The 16,672-nt window shown below is 43.4% G+C and overlaps 1 protein-coding gene across 1 annotated transcript in view; it reads left to right on the top strand.

Annotated features, from left to right (window-relative positions):
• The first annotated feature begins 2,590 nt into the window (after window positions 1–2,590).
• The window catches only part of ndufs6 (NADH:ubiquinone oxidoreductase subunit S6), a 30,105-nt gene continuing 16,023 nt past the window's right edge, over window positions 2,591–16,672 (top strand). Inside the window, exon 1 of the mRNA XM_069914206.1 lies at window positions 2,591–3,256. Within this exon, the coding sequence (XP_069770307.1) occupies window positions 3,101–3,256 (156 nt within the window). The 5' untranslated portion in view covers window positions 2,591–3,100. The remainder of the gene's footprint in view (window positions 3,257–16,672) is intronic.

Genomic DNA, 16,672 nt, shown 5'->3' with positions numbered 1-16,672 from the left:
TGTTTATGCCGAGGGTGAGTCTTGCAATAAACATAAAGACGTCCCCGCCTACGCACAAAGAAGCAGTCCTTGCACCGCTTCTTTAGAGCGCTCTTTGTTTTCATTCCAGCAAAGTTCAGTCTTCCTTGCAGTTGATGTGGTTCAAGAAAAGACACAGAAGTTGATCTTATTGCTTTGTAAAGATCTGGCCAAGCTTTGGGCCTCATTGGAGGTGTAATAACCGAATGCTTCTGCATCACTGATCCAACCGAAGGCCAAAGGACTGAACACTTATTCCATTGTAAAAAAGTCCTGTTGAACAGATTCTTGACAAAAAGAGCCATTTTGTTGGCACCTGTAATGAGAAGTTACTTGTTAAAAACAACTCTACGATAGTGATTCAAATTATATCCTTATGAAATCTGAAGTTAATAAGAAGTGAATGTTTAAAAAAAATCCAATTTATTTAAAGATGTAAAACTTGCTTAGAAAGCAAGTAATTTATTTTCTGCATATTTTCTTTTATGGTATGTTTATTGCCTATTTATTCCATTACTTAAATATTAAGAAGCTGTTTTCTTTCAAACAAATTTGAATTTCAATGTAAACACAGTATTGACTTTGTTGAAATGGGTTGCAGAATACTTGCCTCAAATAATTATCAATTGACATATTCTTCCAACAAGTGAGTAATTCCTCCAGTAGAATTGTACCAGTTTTACATAGGTTATCTGGCAAATTCGTTAAAACTCAGGAAATTAAGGATTAACAGGAAACATCAGCTAGGTTTCCTGTTTCTTGGAGACATAGAGGACTGCAAATGCTGCAATGTGCAGCAAAAAACCAAATAAATAGAGAAACTCAGTTGGTCAAGCAGCATCAGAGGAGGGAACAGAAATTTTGACATTTCAGGATGAGATCCTGCATCGGATTTTTAAAAAAAGTCTGTTCCTTACAGCCATCCAGAAATCAGTATAAAAGCAAATGCACGATTATGTGCAAATTTCTTAATATTATTCATTGTAAGTGCATTTTTTCTTCATTTAAAAATTTTATTCTTTTAAAAATTCAGGAATAAACTTGTACTTTATCTCCTTAACAAAGCACTATCAATTGTACCTGACATTAAAAGGAAAAGCAAGCAAACTGCCCAATGTCATTATTCATTTTATAATGTAAGATCAGAAATATTAACATTTCCCAGTTCTGATGAAGGGCCTTCAATTGGAAATGCTAATTCTGTGGTTTGTTTTTGATATATATGGGGCAACATCATAGTATATAACTATCAGCTGCCTCACAGCTCCAGTGACTTGGGTTCAATTCTGTCCTCTGGTGCTACAGAATTTACATATTCTCATTGTGATTGCATACATTTCCTCTGGGTGCTCTGCTTTTGCACCCATTTCAAAGACCTGTGAGTTTGTAAATTGTTAACAGAGTGGTAGCATCCCAGACCTGTTGATGGAAATGTGGGGAGAATAAAACAGGATTAATATAGAATGAGTGCAAGTTGAGGCTCGATGCACCTTGATCCATCATAAACATGCCTTGAAAAGAGCACTAATTCCTCTGACACAACTGATTTAACCTACCAAGCCATTTGTACCAATGCAGTGGTCAACAACTATGTTCTCGGGATAGCCAAAAGGCATTAAGTACAGGTTTTGTGGGTGATGCTTTCATTCCAAGGATAACACAATGAAAAATTAGACATCCATTTTAGCACACAGAGAGTTAGTGTAATATCAGGTCAACTTCTCATTCAAATAGAGAGCACATTTCTGAAACTGGAGCAAAAACTTTCAGCATCTACAAAAATAGAAAATGCTGTAATTCCTGGAAGAGTCATTGTTTAATTCTCCAGGGCTGCTGACTTCAAGCAGTTTCTGTTTGTGATTTGGGGGGGGGGGGTGAGGTGGAGGAGGAGGGGGGTGTGTGAGGTGGAGGGAGACTGTGAGGTGGAGGGGCTGGGAGGCCTTAATCCAAACCTAAGACCCTTTTCCTATACTAATCCGAGCCTCAAACATACCTGACCCGCAGTGTTAACCTGACCGACCTCACCCATCCCCGGACACTCGGCCCGGCTCCCAGGCGCCGCCCGTTTATTTGGAACTCTCTCATTGGCTGACGGACAAGGTGGACGGGACCTGCCCTTTGTAACGTGGCCGCGAATTACCTCTCGCTGGTCTTCTCCGACTCCAAGACGGCCGCTGCCCGCCGCGCCTGCGCAGTGAGAGCCTCTCTGTGAAGGATGCCGGGAAGAAAATAACCACTGGTCTCTACCCCGTGTACTTGTTTTCCACCGGGTGCTCAGGCACCCCCCCCCCCCCCCATGTTACAGACGCCTCAATGCACATAAATGTAGAAACCGCCAATTTAATGATCAAATGGAAATCAAACTGTAAAATCTTCAGCGGCGATAGACAGCCGAAGAAAGACTTTTCAAACACGTTCGTTGGAAATGATTCTTCCTAATGTCTTGTAACATTCCTAAATGGTACCTTTACAATCAAGGTCACTGTCTCACGATATTTAAATCTCAGCAGTTGAACTACATCATCAATGGCAGATGTCGTTTGACATCGTCAATATCATCAGCTGGATCTGGACTGTAGCACGACATTTTTAAAAGTAAAAGCGCAATGCTGGAGACACTCAGCAGGTCAAAAAGTGTCAAAGATGTAGATAACCGACGTTTCGGGCTTGAGCCCTTCATCAAGGTATAGCTGAAACGTTGGTTCTCTATCTTTATCTTTTCATCTGCTGACTTTCTCCAGCTTTGTATTTTTATTCTCCAAAGGTGACAGGAAGTTTGTGCGGGTCTTTCTCCCTCAGCTGGCAGTACCACAAATCCGAACATGCTTTGATTATTGATCAGGTTAAACAGCATTTGGGGAAAGAGCTCTACTGAAGGGTCTTTGTCCACGGAACGTTAGGAGAGAGTAGCAGGAGTTAAGCACTTCAGTTTATGTTTATTAATTCCGCTCCGAAGTTGAGCAGCTCTTTCAGTGCCTGCTGTGGACCAGAACTCCGTCTGCTCAGTGAAGGCGGCGGGCGGTTGGACCCGCCGGAGCTCGGAGCCCTCTCCTGACGCCTTTCTGAAGGTGACCTATTCAATATGGCGGCAGGCCGGTGCATCTGGCTGGCGCGGAACGAACTGTCGGCGGCAATGCACTCGTGTCGTCGGTGGCCGTTATCCCCGGGTGCGAGACTGGTCACCGGCTATTCGGGCGCGACTCAACGGGCGGCGGAGAAAGTGACGCACACCGGGCAGGTGGGCGAGCGGGGGTGGAGGGGGCCCTGAGTACATCGGGGTGGAGGGGGCCCTGAGTACATCGGGGTGGAGGGGGCCCTGAGTACATCGGGTGGAGGGGGCCCTGAGTACATCGGGGTGGAGAGGGGAGTGGGTTTGAGGAGAAGGTGGGTTTGGGGATGGAACGGGGCACGGGAGGGGAGAGAATGTGTGTATGGCTGCGGGGGAGGGGGGGAACTGGAGGGCAAAGGGCATGTGGGGACGGTAGGGCAGGGATACAGTGTGAGAACAGGGGGGGGAGGTGGAGGGACTAGAGGGGGGGGAGGTGGAGGGACCAGAGGGGGGGGGGAGGTGGAGGGACCAGAGGGGGGGGGAGGTGGAGGGACCAGAGGGGGGGGGGTGAGGTGGAGGGACCAGAGGGGGGGGGTGAGGTGGAGGGACTAGAGGGGGGGGGGTGAGGTGGAGGGACCAGAGGGGGGGGTGAGGTGGAGGGACCAGAGGGGGGGGGTGAGGTGGAGGGACCAGAGGGGGGGGTGAGGTGGAGGGACCAGAGGGGGGGGGTGAGGTGGACTGGAATGAGATGGAGTTTGTGTATGTGAGAGATGGAGGGGGGGGGGGGGTCTGAGTATAGAAGAGATACTGTGGAGGTGTCTGAATGCAGGAGAGATGCTGGCTCGGTCCAGTTATGGGAGAGATACTGGGGAGGAGGTGGTCTTGGGTGGAATAGAAGGAAGGGGGAGGCAATGGGTGGAGCAAGGCTGGGGTGAAAAGTATATGGCTTGGTGTGTTTGGGTGCATGGTGTAAATTTAAAGGGAAGGAGGAGGAATATTGGAAAGGATTTGATGAAAAGGAGATATATTGGTGTTGTGGGTGGGAGAAGGAACTAATGAGAGAAGATGAGCAGGATGCTAGAGAATTAATGTCTTGGAGAGGATGGTGAAAACTGGAAGTATGGCACAAGGGGAGAAGCTGAGGAAAACAACATGTGTTGAAATTACAGAATTTGAAGTTGTATACTTTAAAATGTGTTTTTTTGTGGGAGAATGACATTGGTTCATGTGTATAATTCTGATTATTGTTGGAGTTTTTCTTTCATAAAGCAATTAAAATAAATGACTTTTTCCATAAGCTGGAGGTAGAGAGTGATAATGCCTGTCTTCTTTTGAAGAAAATGCTCCAAATTAAAAAGAAACAATTTTGAAGTGTTGAAAAGTAACAATTATATTTCATGTGGCAGACTTTCAAAAATAGCAGTTAGATAAATTCAACCTACTACACTCTAGAAGCAAAATAAATGAACGGGAGAGAGTGCAGAAAAAGTTCACTGGGATGTTGTCTGGACTGGACTGTTCCAGTAATGTTGAGTGTTTGAATAACCTGCCTTTGTTAGCCTTGGAGTGGAGGAGGCTGAGAAGGCACCTGATGGAATTATATGAAAATTATAAAGGATATTGAAACGGTAGATTATCAGAAACATTTTTTCACAGCAGAGAAAATGCTAAAACAAGAGGACATAAATTCTGGGTGAGGGGTAGAAGGTTCAGGAGATCTGAGGAAGAATTTTTTCATGCATGGTGAAGGCAAAGACTAGCAAGTTTTTAGATTTATGTACACAGACTCTGATTGCTAAGACATTGAAGATGATGAAACACATGAAACCTTAAAAATATATTGGTACTTGATGCTTGGCATGGACATGGTGCACTGATAATGACTCCTGAAATGGAGTGAGCAGCTGTCAACCATTTGGGTTTATTCTTTTTATTGGGTGTGTTTGGAACCTAAAAGTTTTATTTTTCCCTCTTTGACCAGTTTTACTTGAGCTTCATTTTTATTTTGAAAACTATTTATAAATTTAAGATACATAAAAAAAACAACCACCCCACTACACCCCCCCACTCCTCCTCCCCACCAACCCCAACTAACCCCTCAAGGGGAGCAAAAAAAACATATCAGTTAATGTGACATGCCAAACTAACAACACCAGAAAAAAAAATTAAGATATTTCCAAACCCATAAATTTCAAATAAGGCGACCACATCTTAACAAAGAAAGAGTAATTATTATACAAGTTATACATGATCTTCAAATAAATACAGGATCTTAACTCATTAAGCCAACAAATCATATACAATTCTACATTATCTTTCCATGTAACTGCAATACATTTCTGCGCTACCTCCAACACCAGATGAACGAATGCCATCTGAAACTTATCCAACTTTAAACCAGAAGTTAAAGATACTCTATAATCCACCAAAAAAATTAATGGATTCAATGGTAATTTACTCTTGAATAAATCTTCCAAAAAGTTTTTAATTTTTATCCAAAATGATTGAACTTTGTCACAAGACCAAACTGCATGTAGAAACATTCCAGTGTGAATCCCACATCTAAAACACAACTCTGAATTACTAAAACCATATCTTTTTAAACTTTTCAGGAGTCAAATATAACTGATGTAAAAAATTATAATTGACTAAACTATATCTTACATTATCAATCTAGTCACACTCTCTTGACATAACTTCCCATTCCTCCTGGGACATATCAAAAGATAAATTTTTCTCCCATTTAATTCTAGATTTACTTAAATCTGGTTTATTTATCTTGTAACAAAGCATACATTTCTGAAATAAATCCATTTTTTGATGCATCCGAAATTAAAGTCTCGAACTTAGTTAATTTATGTAGCATCATTTCTCTTCCAAAATTATCTATCACTAATGCTCGGACCTGATAGTATATAAATAAGGAATTAGACGGTATCCCAAATTTCTCCCTAAGTCTAGTAAAGGAAAGAAACTGTCCATCTTCAAAACAATCATCCACCTCTTTAATACCCTTAGAATCCCAAATCCTTAAATACTGATTATTCATTGAAAAAGGAATAACTTTGTTATGATATAACGGAGTTTGAGCCGTAATTTTACCTCTCGAACCTATAATATAATTTCTTTTAGTCCAAATCTCCAATAAATGCTTGAAAACAGGTACATTATAACCCTGCAACAAAAGGGGATTCCACTTAAATACAAATTGATGAACATTAAGCTCAGAAATACAAGCCAATTCAACTTTACCCCACAAGGAGATTGAATAACATCAAACTTCCTATTAATATATTTTAATTGGGCAGCCTCATAACAATTCTGAAAATTAGGTAATTGAAGTCCTCCAAAAGCATACTTCTAGGTCAATTTTTGCAATGCTACTCTAAATAATTTACCTTTCCACAAAAACATTCAATTCCTGAAAAAAAACCTTTGGGAGTACACATGGAATTGACTGAAAAAGATGTTGAATACGTGGGAAAATATTCATCTTGATACAGTTCACATGGCCTATTAACGTTAAAGGAAGATCTTTCCACTTATTCAAATCTACTTTAATTTTTTTGGCAAAGGAACATAGTTTAATTTATATAACGGTTACCCCTAAATATTTAATTTTATTAGACCATCTCATTCTTGTAATCTGCTAACAATTAGTATAGTCCTCATCTGAAATTGGTAACATTTCACTCTTGTCCCAATGAACTTTATACCCAGATATTGCTCCATATTGTTCTAAACAATCTTGCAAATGTCTCAAAGCTTGTTCAGGATGTGTTAAATATATCAACACATAACCTGCAAATAAATTAATCTTATACTCGTCTTCAGCAATTTTTTATTCCTTTCTTTGGCTTGGCTTCGCGGACGAAGATTTATGGAGGGGGTAAAAGTCCACGTCAGCTGCAGGCTCGTTTGTGGCTGACAAGTCCGATGCGGGACAGGCAGACATGGTTGCAGCGGCTGCAGGGGAAAAATGGTTGGTTGGGGTTGGGTGTTGGGTTTTTCCTCCTTTGCCTTTTGTCAGTGAGGTGGGCTCTGCGGTCTTCTTCAAAGGAGGTTGCTGCCCGCCAAACTGTGAGGCGCCAAGATGCACGGTTTGAGGCGATATCAGCCCACTGGCGGTGGTCAATGTGGCAGGCACCAAGAGATTTCTTTAGGCAGTCCTTGTACCTTTTCTTTGGTGCACCTCTGTCACGGTGGCCAGTGGAGAGCTCACCATATAACACGATCTTGGGAAGGCGATGGTCCTCCATTCTGGAGACGTGACCCACCCAGCACTTTAATATTACTATTTTGTCTAATAGCTTAAGCCAATGGTTCTATGACCAATGCAAATAAGGCTAGTGACAATGGGCAACCCTGACGTGTTGATCTAGATAAACTGATGAAGAAGTTTGTCCATTCGTCATCACCCTAGCAACAGGATTTTTATATAGTCCCTTAACCCGGCCAGTAAAAAGTAGCCCGAATTCTAGTACTTTAAATAAAAAATGCTATTCCACTTGGTGAAAAGCTTTTTCCGCATCAAGTGCGACTATTATTGGTTGGTTGGGTTGATGTCTCGAAGCATTGATCAAAGTAATCAGTCTAAGAATATTAACCAAAGCATATTTATTCTTAATAAAACTTGCCTAGTCAACATGTACCAATTGTGGTAACTATTTAGCAAGTCTATTTGCTAATTCTTTAGCTACTATTTTATAATCCACATTCAATAAAGAAATTGGTTGATATGAAGCTACTTTCAAAGGATCTCTGTCTTTCTTTGGAATAAGTCTGTATAGCCTCCTTAATTTCAAGATCTATAAATGGAACCTCCAATTCCCTCACATTCCCATCTCTTAAAACCAGCAAATTTAAAGGAGATAAAAAAGAATCAACAAAACTACATAACTCTTGATAGAATGAACAAAATTGATCATTAATTTCTTGGGGTTTATAACTAACCGTCAAATTCTTTTCTTTTTTTTTTTTACAGCATTAATTGTCCTCGAAGCCGGTTCGGTCTTCAATTGCCAAGCTAGAACCTTATGGGCTCTATCCCCTAATTCATAATAATGCTGTTTAGATCTCTGTATTAATCTTTCATATTGGTACGTTTGTAATAAATTAAAGCTGCTTTTTTTGTCTTTAGTAGAATTCCTTTGAAAATCTTTTTCTAAAACTGATATTTCCTTCTCCAAATTCTGACTCTGCCAAAAATTGTTTCTTAACTCTCGCAGAGAAACTAATAATTTGACCTCTTAAATATGCTTTCAAAACATCCCATAGAACAAACTTGCTCTGTACCAAATTAGTATTTATTTGTAAAAAAGATACAATATGTCCTTTAATATAGCTAATAAATGCAGGTGGCTTTAATAACATCGCATTAAATCTCCACCGATAAGTTGTTTCCATAACTTCAAAACTAACACACGAAATAAATACCATAGAATGATCGGACAAAATCCTACTCTTACATTCAGCATGAATAATTTGAGCCTGAAGATGTGCCGGTACTAAAAATAGATAAATTCTAGAAAAAGAATCATTTCGGGTTGAATAAAAAGAGAAGTCCTTTTCCATCAGATTTAACCTTCTCCAGATTTCAACCAAATTCAAATCTTTCATCAAAGCTGCCATTTGTACAGCTATCTTAGATTTCCTTACACTTTTTCGGAGATTTATCCAATAACGGATCCAAAACACAATTAAAGTCTGCATCAATTAAAATGTTCTCATTAGCCTGATTCAAATTCAAAAAAGTTTCAGATACAAACTGTTCATCATCTACACTGGGTATGTAAACATTCAACAGTGTCCACGCCTCAATAAAAATGTTATAGTTCACCATCAAAACTCTGTCTGCTGTCACAGAGAATGATTCAAACGATATCTTTTTGTTTCAAAATTGCCACTCCTCTAGCCCAAAATATAAAAGAAGAAGCAATAACATGCCCAACCCAGTCCTGTTTCAACTTCATGTTGTCAAATGTTGTCAGCTTCTCTCTCAGTCAAATGTGTTTCCTGTAAAAAAAAAGCAATATCAACCTTCATCTTTTTAATATATGCCAATACATGCTTTTGTTTAATTGGATTATTAAAACCTTGAACATTAAAAGTTGCAAAATTCAAATTAACCATATTTTACTAAAAAAAAGCACCTCACACAGCAAGTACAGGCACAAAAAAAAGCTCCCCTCGCGTGAAAAAATCCCCCCTTTAAAACAACAAAAAAAACCCAGAAAAATTTAAAAAAATTAATAACCCAAAACTACAACAAATGTAGTATGTGTTACAGAGTCCAGAGGACCCCCAAAACCAGCAGCAATAGATATGCACCACAACACAGGGTTACTTCAAAAAAAGTTGTTTTTAAATTATATTTGAACAAGAAAACAGAATTAAACTCAAACTTATTACTTAACCTAGCTAACTACTTAATCCCCCCCTATAATACTAAGTGCAGGTGTGTGTAATGTATATTTAAGATTAGAAAAGTTCTGTGGTTCATAGTCCAATCTCACTGGTTGCAGGCAATTCTTGTACTGTACACAGAAGTTACCATTAACAAGGTCACAAGTCTTTGGTGCTTAATAGGCAAAATGGTTACCACTCAAGAGGGTTCTTGCTGGTTTTCAGAGAGAGATTCCTTTTCCAGGACATCCACAACTGATTCTTTCTCAATCAGTCTTGCTGACAAAACCTGTCCCCTTCAGGGTTCTCTAGATGATCCTCTTTCTTTCAGGTCACCTTTCAGACCACCAGCCTTCTCCATTGACCAGGTAGCCTTCCAAAGTTTGCCAGCTTTGTCCTTCTGGAACTGATTTCTGTGTTTCTCCTCTCTGTTTCACTCCCTCTCTCTGAGAGCAAAACTGTTCTCCCCAGCCTGCAAAGATCACATGCTCTCACAGGCAAGCTGCTGTCGATACTTTGTTGCCTCTTGCAAAAAGCATTCTGCAAGTCTTGGAAATATTCTGCGTTTTAAAATGTATGTGTGTAAGCTGCTCTAACAATTCCTCCCAAACCACCACTTAAAAACTCTGTCACATATATCCCCAATTAACTGGGTGTGGTCAATACCACTAGTGGCACATGACTTTGGAAGTGTCAGAGTAATCCCAGCTGAGCTTCTTTAGAAATTAATCATCCTGTCCAAGTTCATCCTGTCTCCAATCCAGACAAAGATTGTTCAGTGTCTTCAATGTCAAGCAAATTTTGCAACATTCTGCCTTTCTTCCCATTCCCATTCCTCTTCTCGAATATTTTCCTCTTAAGCGATTGTGGTCGACCAGAATCTCGATGCATATTTGGCAAAGAATTAGCAAAATTAAATGCCTCATAATCACTCTCAAATAATTGAGATTGGAAATTCCCATAGAAAACTTTTAACACAGCAGGGCATCGAAAAGCAAACTTATAGCCTTTTTTCCACAATACCCCTTTGGCTGAATTAAATTCCTTACGCCTCTTAAATATCTTTTGACTCAAATCTGCTTTAAAAAATATTCTGTAACCCTGGACCATCAGTGGGGTCTGATTTTGACGGGCTTTCTGAACAGCCATGCGCAAAATCATCTCCCTGTCTTGATACCTCAAACATCAAATTAGGACAGCCTGGGGAGGCTGTTCTGAGTAAGCTTTTTTTCTTCATGCCCTGTGAGCTTTATCCAATTCCAGGCCATCTGGAAAAAATTCAACACCTAAAACATCTGGAATCCACTTCTTAAAATACTTAACTGGATCCGAGCCTTCAATATCTTCTGGAACTCCCACTATCTTTACATTATTAAGTCGACTTTGATTTTCCAAAGAATCAATCTTCTTCAACAACTCCCTCTTCTGAATTTCCCATCCTGTGAAGGAATCTTCCACTCTCTCCATTCTTTCTTTAGTTTGCTCCACTTGATCCCTATATTCAGAAAATGCATCTTCAATTTTCTTAAAATTGCTTTCAAACATTTATTAATATCAGTTTTCACTGTAGACATATCCAAAGTTATTCATTCTTCCCTTCATATCCATAAATCCTTGATTCATCTGCGAGGTCATCTGAAAAGTTATATTCTCTGTCTGTTTCATTCCCAGTCTCTTCCATTCCTGGAGATATCCCAGTTAAACCACCAGTTTGAGGCCTACCTTCCATGATTTTAGCTGCTGCAGTTAAAATTGCTTCTTCTTCAACATCCAGCAGGGCAGGACTTTCTTCCTCCTCTTCACCTCCTATCCTTACTGGGCGCGCCATCTTGCTGCAGATTTGGACCCCTGCCAACTTCAGGCCGACCTCCTCGGCACAACGCTAAATGCCCCCCCCTGCAGCCCAGATGCGCTTGAGCAAGTCACACACATGTACACCCGTGCATACCTGAAAGTCTCGACAGCCACGTAGGCGCACCTTCTGATGCTCCGCTGCAAGTTGTCGGGCTGCCGGCCACGCACACGGGCATGCACTGGCTGGTGGATGGTGCCGCTAAGCCCCACTCGGCTGCCTCATCCACACGTCCAACAATGCAGGCGCGCGGCTCCGATTCTGCCGGGCGGCTAGAAGAACTGGCGCCATCTTGCGGATGCAAAACAGGTGCTGGTGTGATACTTAGCCTGCTGGATGTTCGTTGTTGCTTGGAAGCAGCTCCCATTGACTCCATGGCTTCCTTCTGGTGAGTAGGCCTCAATTCTTCAGCACTTTTAAAAGGCAGTTTTTTTATTGCAATTGGCTTTTAGTTTCCTTCATATTTGCAGTCATTAGTGTATATTTTGTCATCTGATGTTTTCAAGAAAGTTTTCCAGGTTTTATAATTTGGATATTGAATAGTTCAGCTAAGGAGAGGTGGTTTTACACGTCTTCTCCCTATGCCATCTCGCCATGCCCCCAGTTTTACTAGAGCTTCATGATTCCATATCAATTTAATGTTGTCTTGTAGTCAAGGGCAATTACTGACAACTCGCCTGTGAAATGTAACCTTTTTGTGCTAGTTGGCCAAAGACTATAAATGAGGACTAGAGATGATGTGCCCTGAGTCCAAAGTAGGCTTTCGTGGGCAGATAATTGGTGAGCAAGTGAGTTTTCAATTTTACCTTGTATCATGTTGTTGATTCATCAAATGAAATTAATTAATTGCAAATTGGTTGAACTGCTTGATGACAGGATGTAGATTTACGAGTGCTACAGTTCTTTTTACGTGTTGGCTCTGAGACATAAGTTTTTGGAACTGCATCCGTTATCTGGGATCTTTCGGCATTGCAATATCAGAGACTACAGTGGGTCATTTACGCAGCTCTAAATGAATGTGCTTGCAACTACCTCATTCTGTGCTCGACCATCATTTACGAAGAAGATAGCCTTGAGACCACTTCCTATTAGTTGTTTCATTCAACATCATTAATGAACTGTGGAGGTTATTACCTGACCTTTGGTTGTGGGATCTCTAAGGAGTATCGGGAATGCATTTTTTTCAATGATTAGCTTGTACATGGTTCTTTGTTCTTCTTCTTTGGCTTGGCTTCGCGGACGAAGATTTATGGAGGGGGTAAATGTCCACGTCAGCTGCAGGCTCGTTTGTGACTGACAAGTCCGATGCGGGACAGGCAGACACGGTTGCAGGGGAAAATTGGTTGGTTGGGGTTGGGTGTTAGGTTTTTCCTCCTTTGCCTTTTGTCAGTGAGGTGGGCTCTGTGGTCTTCTTCAAAGGAGGTTGCTGCCCGCCAAACTGTGAGGCGCCAAGATGCACGGTTTGAGGCGATATCAGCCCACTGGCGGTGGTCAATGTGGCAGGCACCAAGAGATTTCTTTAGGCAGTCCTTGTACCTCTTCTTTGGTGCACCTCTGTCACGGTGGCCAGTGGAGAGCTCGCCATATAACATGATCTTGGGAAGGCGATGGTCCTCCATTCTGGAGACGTGACCCACCCAGCGCAGCTGGATCTTCAGCAGCGTGGACTCGATGCTGTCGACCTCTGCCATCTCGAGTACTTCGACGTTAGGGATGAAAGCGCTCCAATGAATGTTGAGGATGGAGCGGAGACAACGCTGGTAGAAGCGTTCTAGGAGCCGTAGGTGATGACGGTAGAGGACCCATGATTCGGAGCCGAACAGGAGTGTGGGTATGACAACGGCTCTGTATACGCTTATCTTTGTGAGGTTTTTCAGTGGTTGTTTTTCCAGACTCTTTTGTGTAGTCTTCCAAAGGCGCTATTTGCTTTGGCGAGACTGTTGTCTATCTCGTTGTCGATCCTTGCATCTGATGAAATGGTGCAGCCGAGATAGGTAAACTGGTTGACCGTTTTGAGTTTTGTGTGCCCGATGGAGATGTGGGGGGGGGCTGGTAGTCATGGTGGGGAGCTGGCTGATGGAGGACCTCAGTTTTCTTCAGGCTGACTTCCAGGCCAAACATTTTGGCAGTTTCTGCAAAACAGGACGTCAAGCGCTGAAGAGCTGGCTCTGAATGGGCAACTAAAGCGGCATCGTCTGCAAAGAGTAGTTCACGGACAAGTTTCTCTTGTGTCTTGGTGTGAGCTTGCAGGCACCTCAGATTGAAGAGACTGCCATCCGTGCGGTACCGGATGTAGACAGCGTCTTCATTGTTGAGGTCTTTCATGGCTTGGTTCAGCATCATGCTGAAGAAGATTGAAAAGAGGGTTGGTGCGAGAACACAGCCTTGCTTCACGCCATTGTTAATGGAGAAGGGTTCAGAGAGCTCATTGCTGTATCTGACCCGACCTTGTTGGTTTTCGTGCAGTTGGATAATCATGTTGAGGAACTTTGGGGGCCATCCGATACACTCTCGCTTCGTCTGACTGCAGGTTTCCAACATTGAACCTCTTTCTGGGGGCTTTACTGTTCCTGGGCTTTGGCTTGAAGTGAAGGTTGAGCTTGCAGCGAACCAGCCGGTGGTCAGTGTGGCATTCCGCGCTGGGCATGACCCTGGTGTGGAGCACATCTCGTTTGTCACTTTCTCGCACCAGGATGTAGTCCAGGAGGTGCCAGTGTTTGGATCGGGGATGCATCCAGGTAGTCTTAAAGCTGTCCCTCTGCTGAAAATGGGTGTTTGTAATGACAAGCCCTTTCCTGCTCACGGTGTCGAAGGCTTTGGTTAGGTCAACAAAGGTGATGTAGAGTCCTTTGTTTTGTTCTCTGCACTTTTCTTGGAGCTGTCTGAGGGCAAAGACCATGTCAGTAGTTCCTCTGTTTGCGCAAAAGCCGCACTGTGATTCTGGGAGAATATTCTTGGCGACACTAGGTATTATTCTATTTAGGAGAATCCTAGCGAAGATTTTGCCTGCAATGGAGAGCAGCGTGATTCCCCTGTAGTTTGAGCAGTCTGATTTCTCGCCTTTGTTTTTGTACAGGGTGATGATGGTGGCATCACGAAGGTCCTGAGGCAGTTTTCCTTGGTCCCAACAAAGCTTGAAAAACTCATGCAGTTTGACATGCAGAGTTTTGCCGCCAGCCTTCCAGACCTCTGGGGGGGATTCCGTCCATACCTGCTGCTTTGCCACTTTTCAGTTGTTCGATTGCCTTATATGTCTCATCCTGGGTGAGGACCTCATCCAGCTCTAGCCTTAGGGGCTGTTGAGGGAGCTGGAGCAGGGCGGAATCTTGGACTGAGCGGTTGGCATTGAAAGGAGATTGGAAGTGTTCTGACCATCGGTTGAGGATGGAGATCTTGTTGCTGAGGAGGACTTTGCCATCTGAGCTGCGCAGCGGGCTTTGGACTTGGGGTGAGGGGCCGTACACAGCCTTTTGAGCCTCGTAGAAACCCCTGAAGTCGCCAATGTCCGCGCTGAGCTGGGTTCGCTTGGTGAGGCTAGTCCACCACTCATTTTGGATCTCCCGGAGTTTGCGCTGAAGATGGCTGCATGTGCGACGGAAGGCTTGTTTCTTCTCTGGACAGGACGGCTTTGTAAGGTGAGCCTGGTGGGCAGCTCGCTTCTTTGCCAGCAGGTCCTGGATTTCCTGGCTGTTTTCGTCGAACCAGTCCTTGTTTTTCCTGGAGGAGAAGCCCAGTACCTCTTCAGTGGATTGCAGTATGGTAGTCTTCAACTGATCCCAGAGGGTTTCAGGGGACGGGTCCGTGAGGCGGATTGCATCGTCGAGCTTTGCTTTGAGGTTTGCCTGGAAGTTTCCTCTCGCTTCGTCTGACTGCAGGTTTCCAACATTGAACCTCTTTCTGGGGGCTTTACTGTTCCTGGGCTTTGGCTTGAAGTGAAGGTTGAGCTTGCAGCGAACCAGCCGGTGGTCAGTGTGGCATTCCGCGCTGGGCATGACCCTGGTGTGGAGCACATCTCGTTTGTCACTTTCTCGCACCAGGATGTAGTCCAGGAGGTGCCAGTGTTTGGATCGGGGATGCATCCAGGTAGTCTTAAAGCTGTCCCTCTGCTGAAAATGGGTGTTTGTAATGACAAGCCCTTTCCTGCTCACGGTGTCGAAGGCTTTGGTTAGGTCAACAAAGGTGATGTAGAGTCCTTTGTTTTGTTCTCTGCACTTTTCTTGGAGCTGTCTGAGGGCAAAGACCATGTCAGTAGTTCCTCTGTTTGCGCAAAAGCCGCACTGTGATTCTGGGAGAATATTCTTGGCGACACTAGGTATTATTCTATTTAGGAGAATCCTAGCGAAGATTTTGCCTGCAATGGAGAGCAGCGTGATTCCCCTGTAGTTTGAGCAGTCTGATTTCTCGCCTTTGTTTTTGTACAGGGTGATGATGGTGGCATCACGAAGGTCCTGAGGCAGTTTTCCTTGGTCCCAACAAAGCTTGAAAAACTCATGCAGTTTGACATGCAGAGTTTTGCCGCCAGCCTTCCAGACCTCTGGGGGGGATTCCGTCCATACCTGCTGCTTTGCCACTTTTCAGTTGTTCGATTGCCTTATATGTCTCATCCTGGGTGAGGACCTCATCCAGCTCTAGCCTTAGGGGCTGTTGAGGGAGCTGGAGCAGGGCGGAATCTTGGACTGAGCGGTTGGCAGTGAAAGGAGATTGGAAGTGTTCTGATCATCGGTTGAGGATGGAGATCTTGTTGCTGAGGAGGACTTTGCCATCTGAGCTGCGCAGCGGGCTTTGGACTTGGGGTGAGGGGCCGTACACAGCCTTTTGAGCCTCGTAGAAACCCCTGAAGTCGCCAATGTCCGCGCTGAGCTGGGTTCGCTTGGTGAGGCTAGTCCACCACTCATTTTGGATCTCCCGGAGTTTGCGCTGAAGATGGCTGCATGTGCGACGGAAGGCTTGTTTCTTCTCTGGACAGGACGGCTTTGTAAGGTGAGCCTGGTGGGCAGCTCGCTTCTTTGCCAGCAGGTCCTGGATTTCCTGGCTGTTTTCGTCGAACCAGTCCTTGTTTTTCCTGGAGGAGAAGCCCAGTACCTCTTCAGTGGATTGCAGTATGGTAGTCTTCAACTGATCCCAGAGGGTTTCAGGGGACGGGTCCGTGAGGCGGATTGCATCGTCGAGCTTTGCTTTGAGGTTTGCCTGGAAGTTTCCTCTCGCTTCGTCTGACTGCAGGTTTCCAACATTGAACCTCTTTCTGGGGGCTTTACTGTTCCTGGGCTTTGGCTTGAAGTGAAGGTTGAGCTTGCAGCGAACCAGCCGGTGGTCAGTGTGGCATTCCGCGCTGGGCATGACCCTGGTGT

The sequence above is a fragment of the Narcine bancroftii genome, chromosome 1 (genome assembly GCF_036971445.1).
Source record: "Narcine bancroftii isolate sNarBan1 chromosome 1, sNarBan1.hap1, whole genome shotgun sequence".
Taxonomy (NCBI): Eukaryota; Metazoa; Chordata; class Chondrichthyes; order Torpediniformes; family Narcinidae; genus Narcine; species Narcine bancroftii.
The sequence above is the reverse complement of the archived record's forward strand: the minus strand, read 5'-3'. Positions and strand labels throughout refer to the sequence as shown.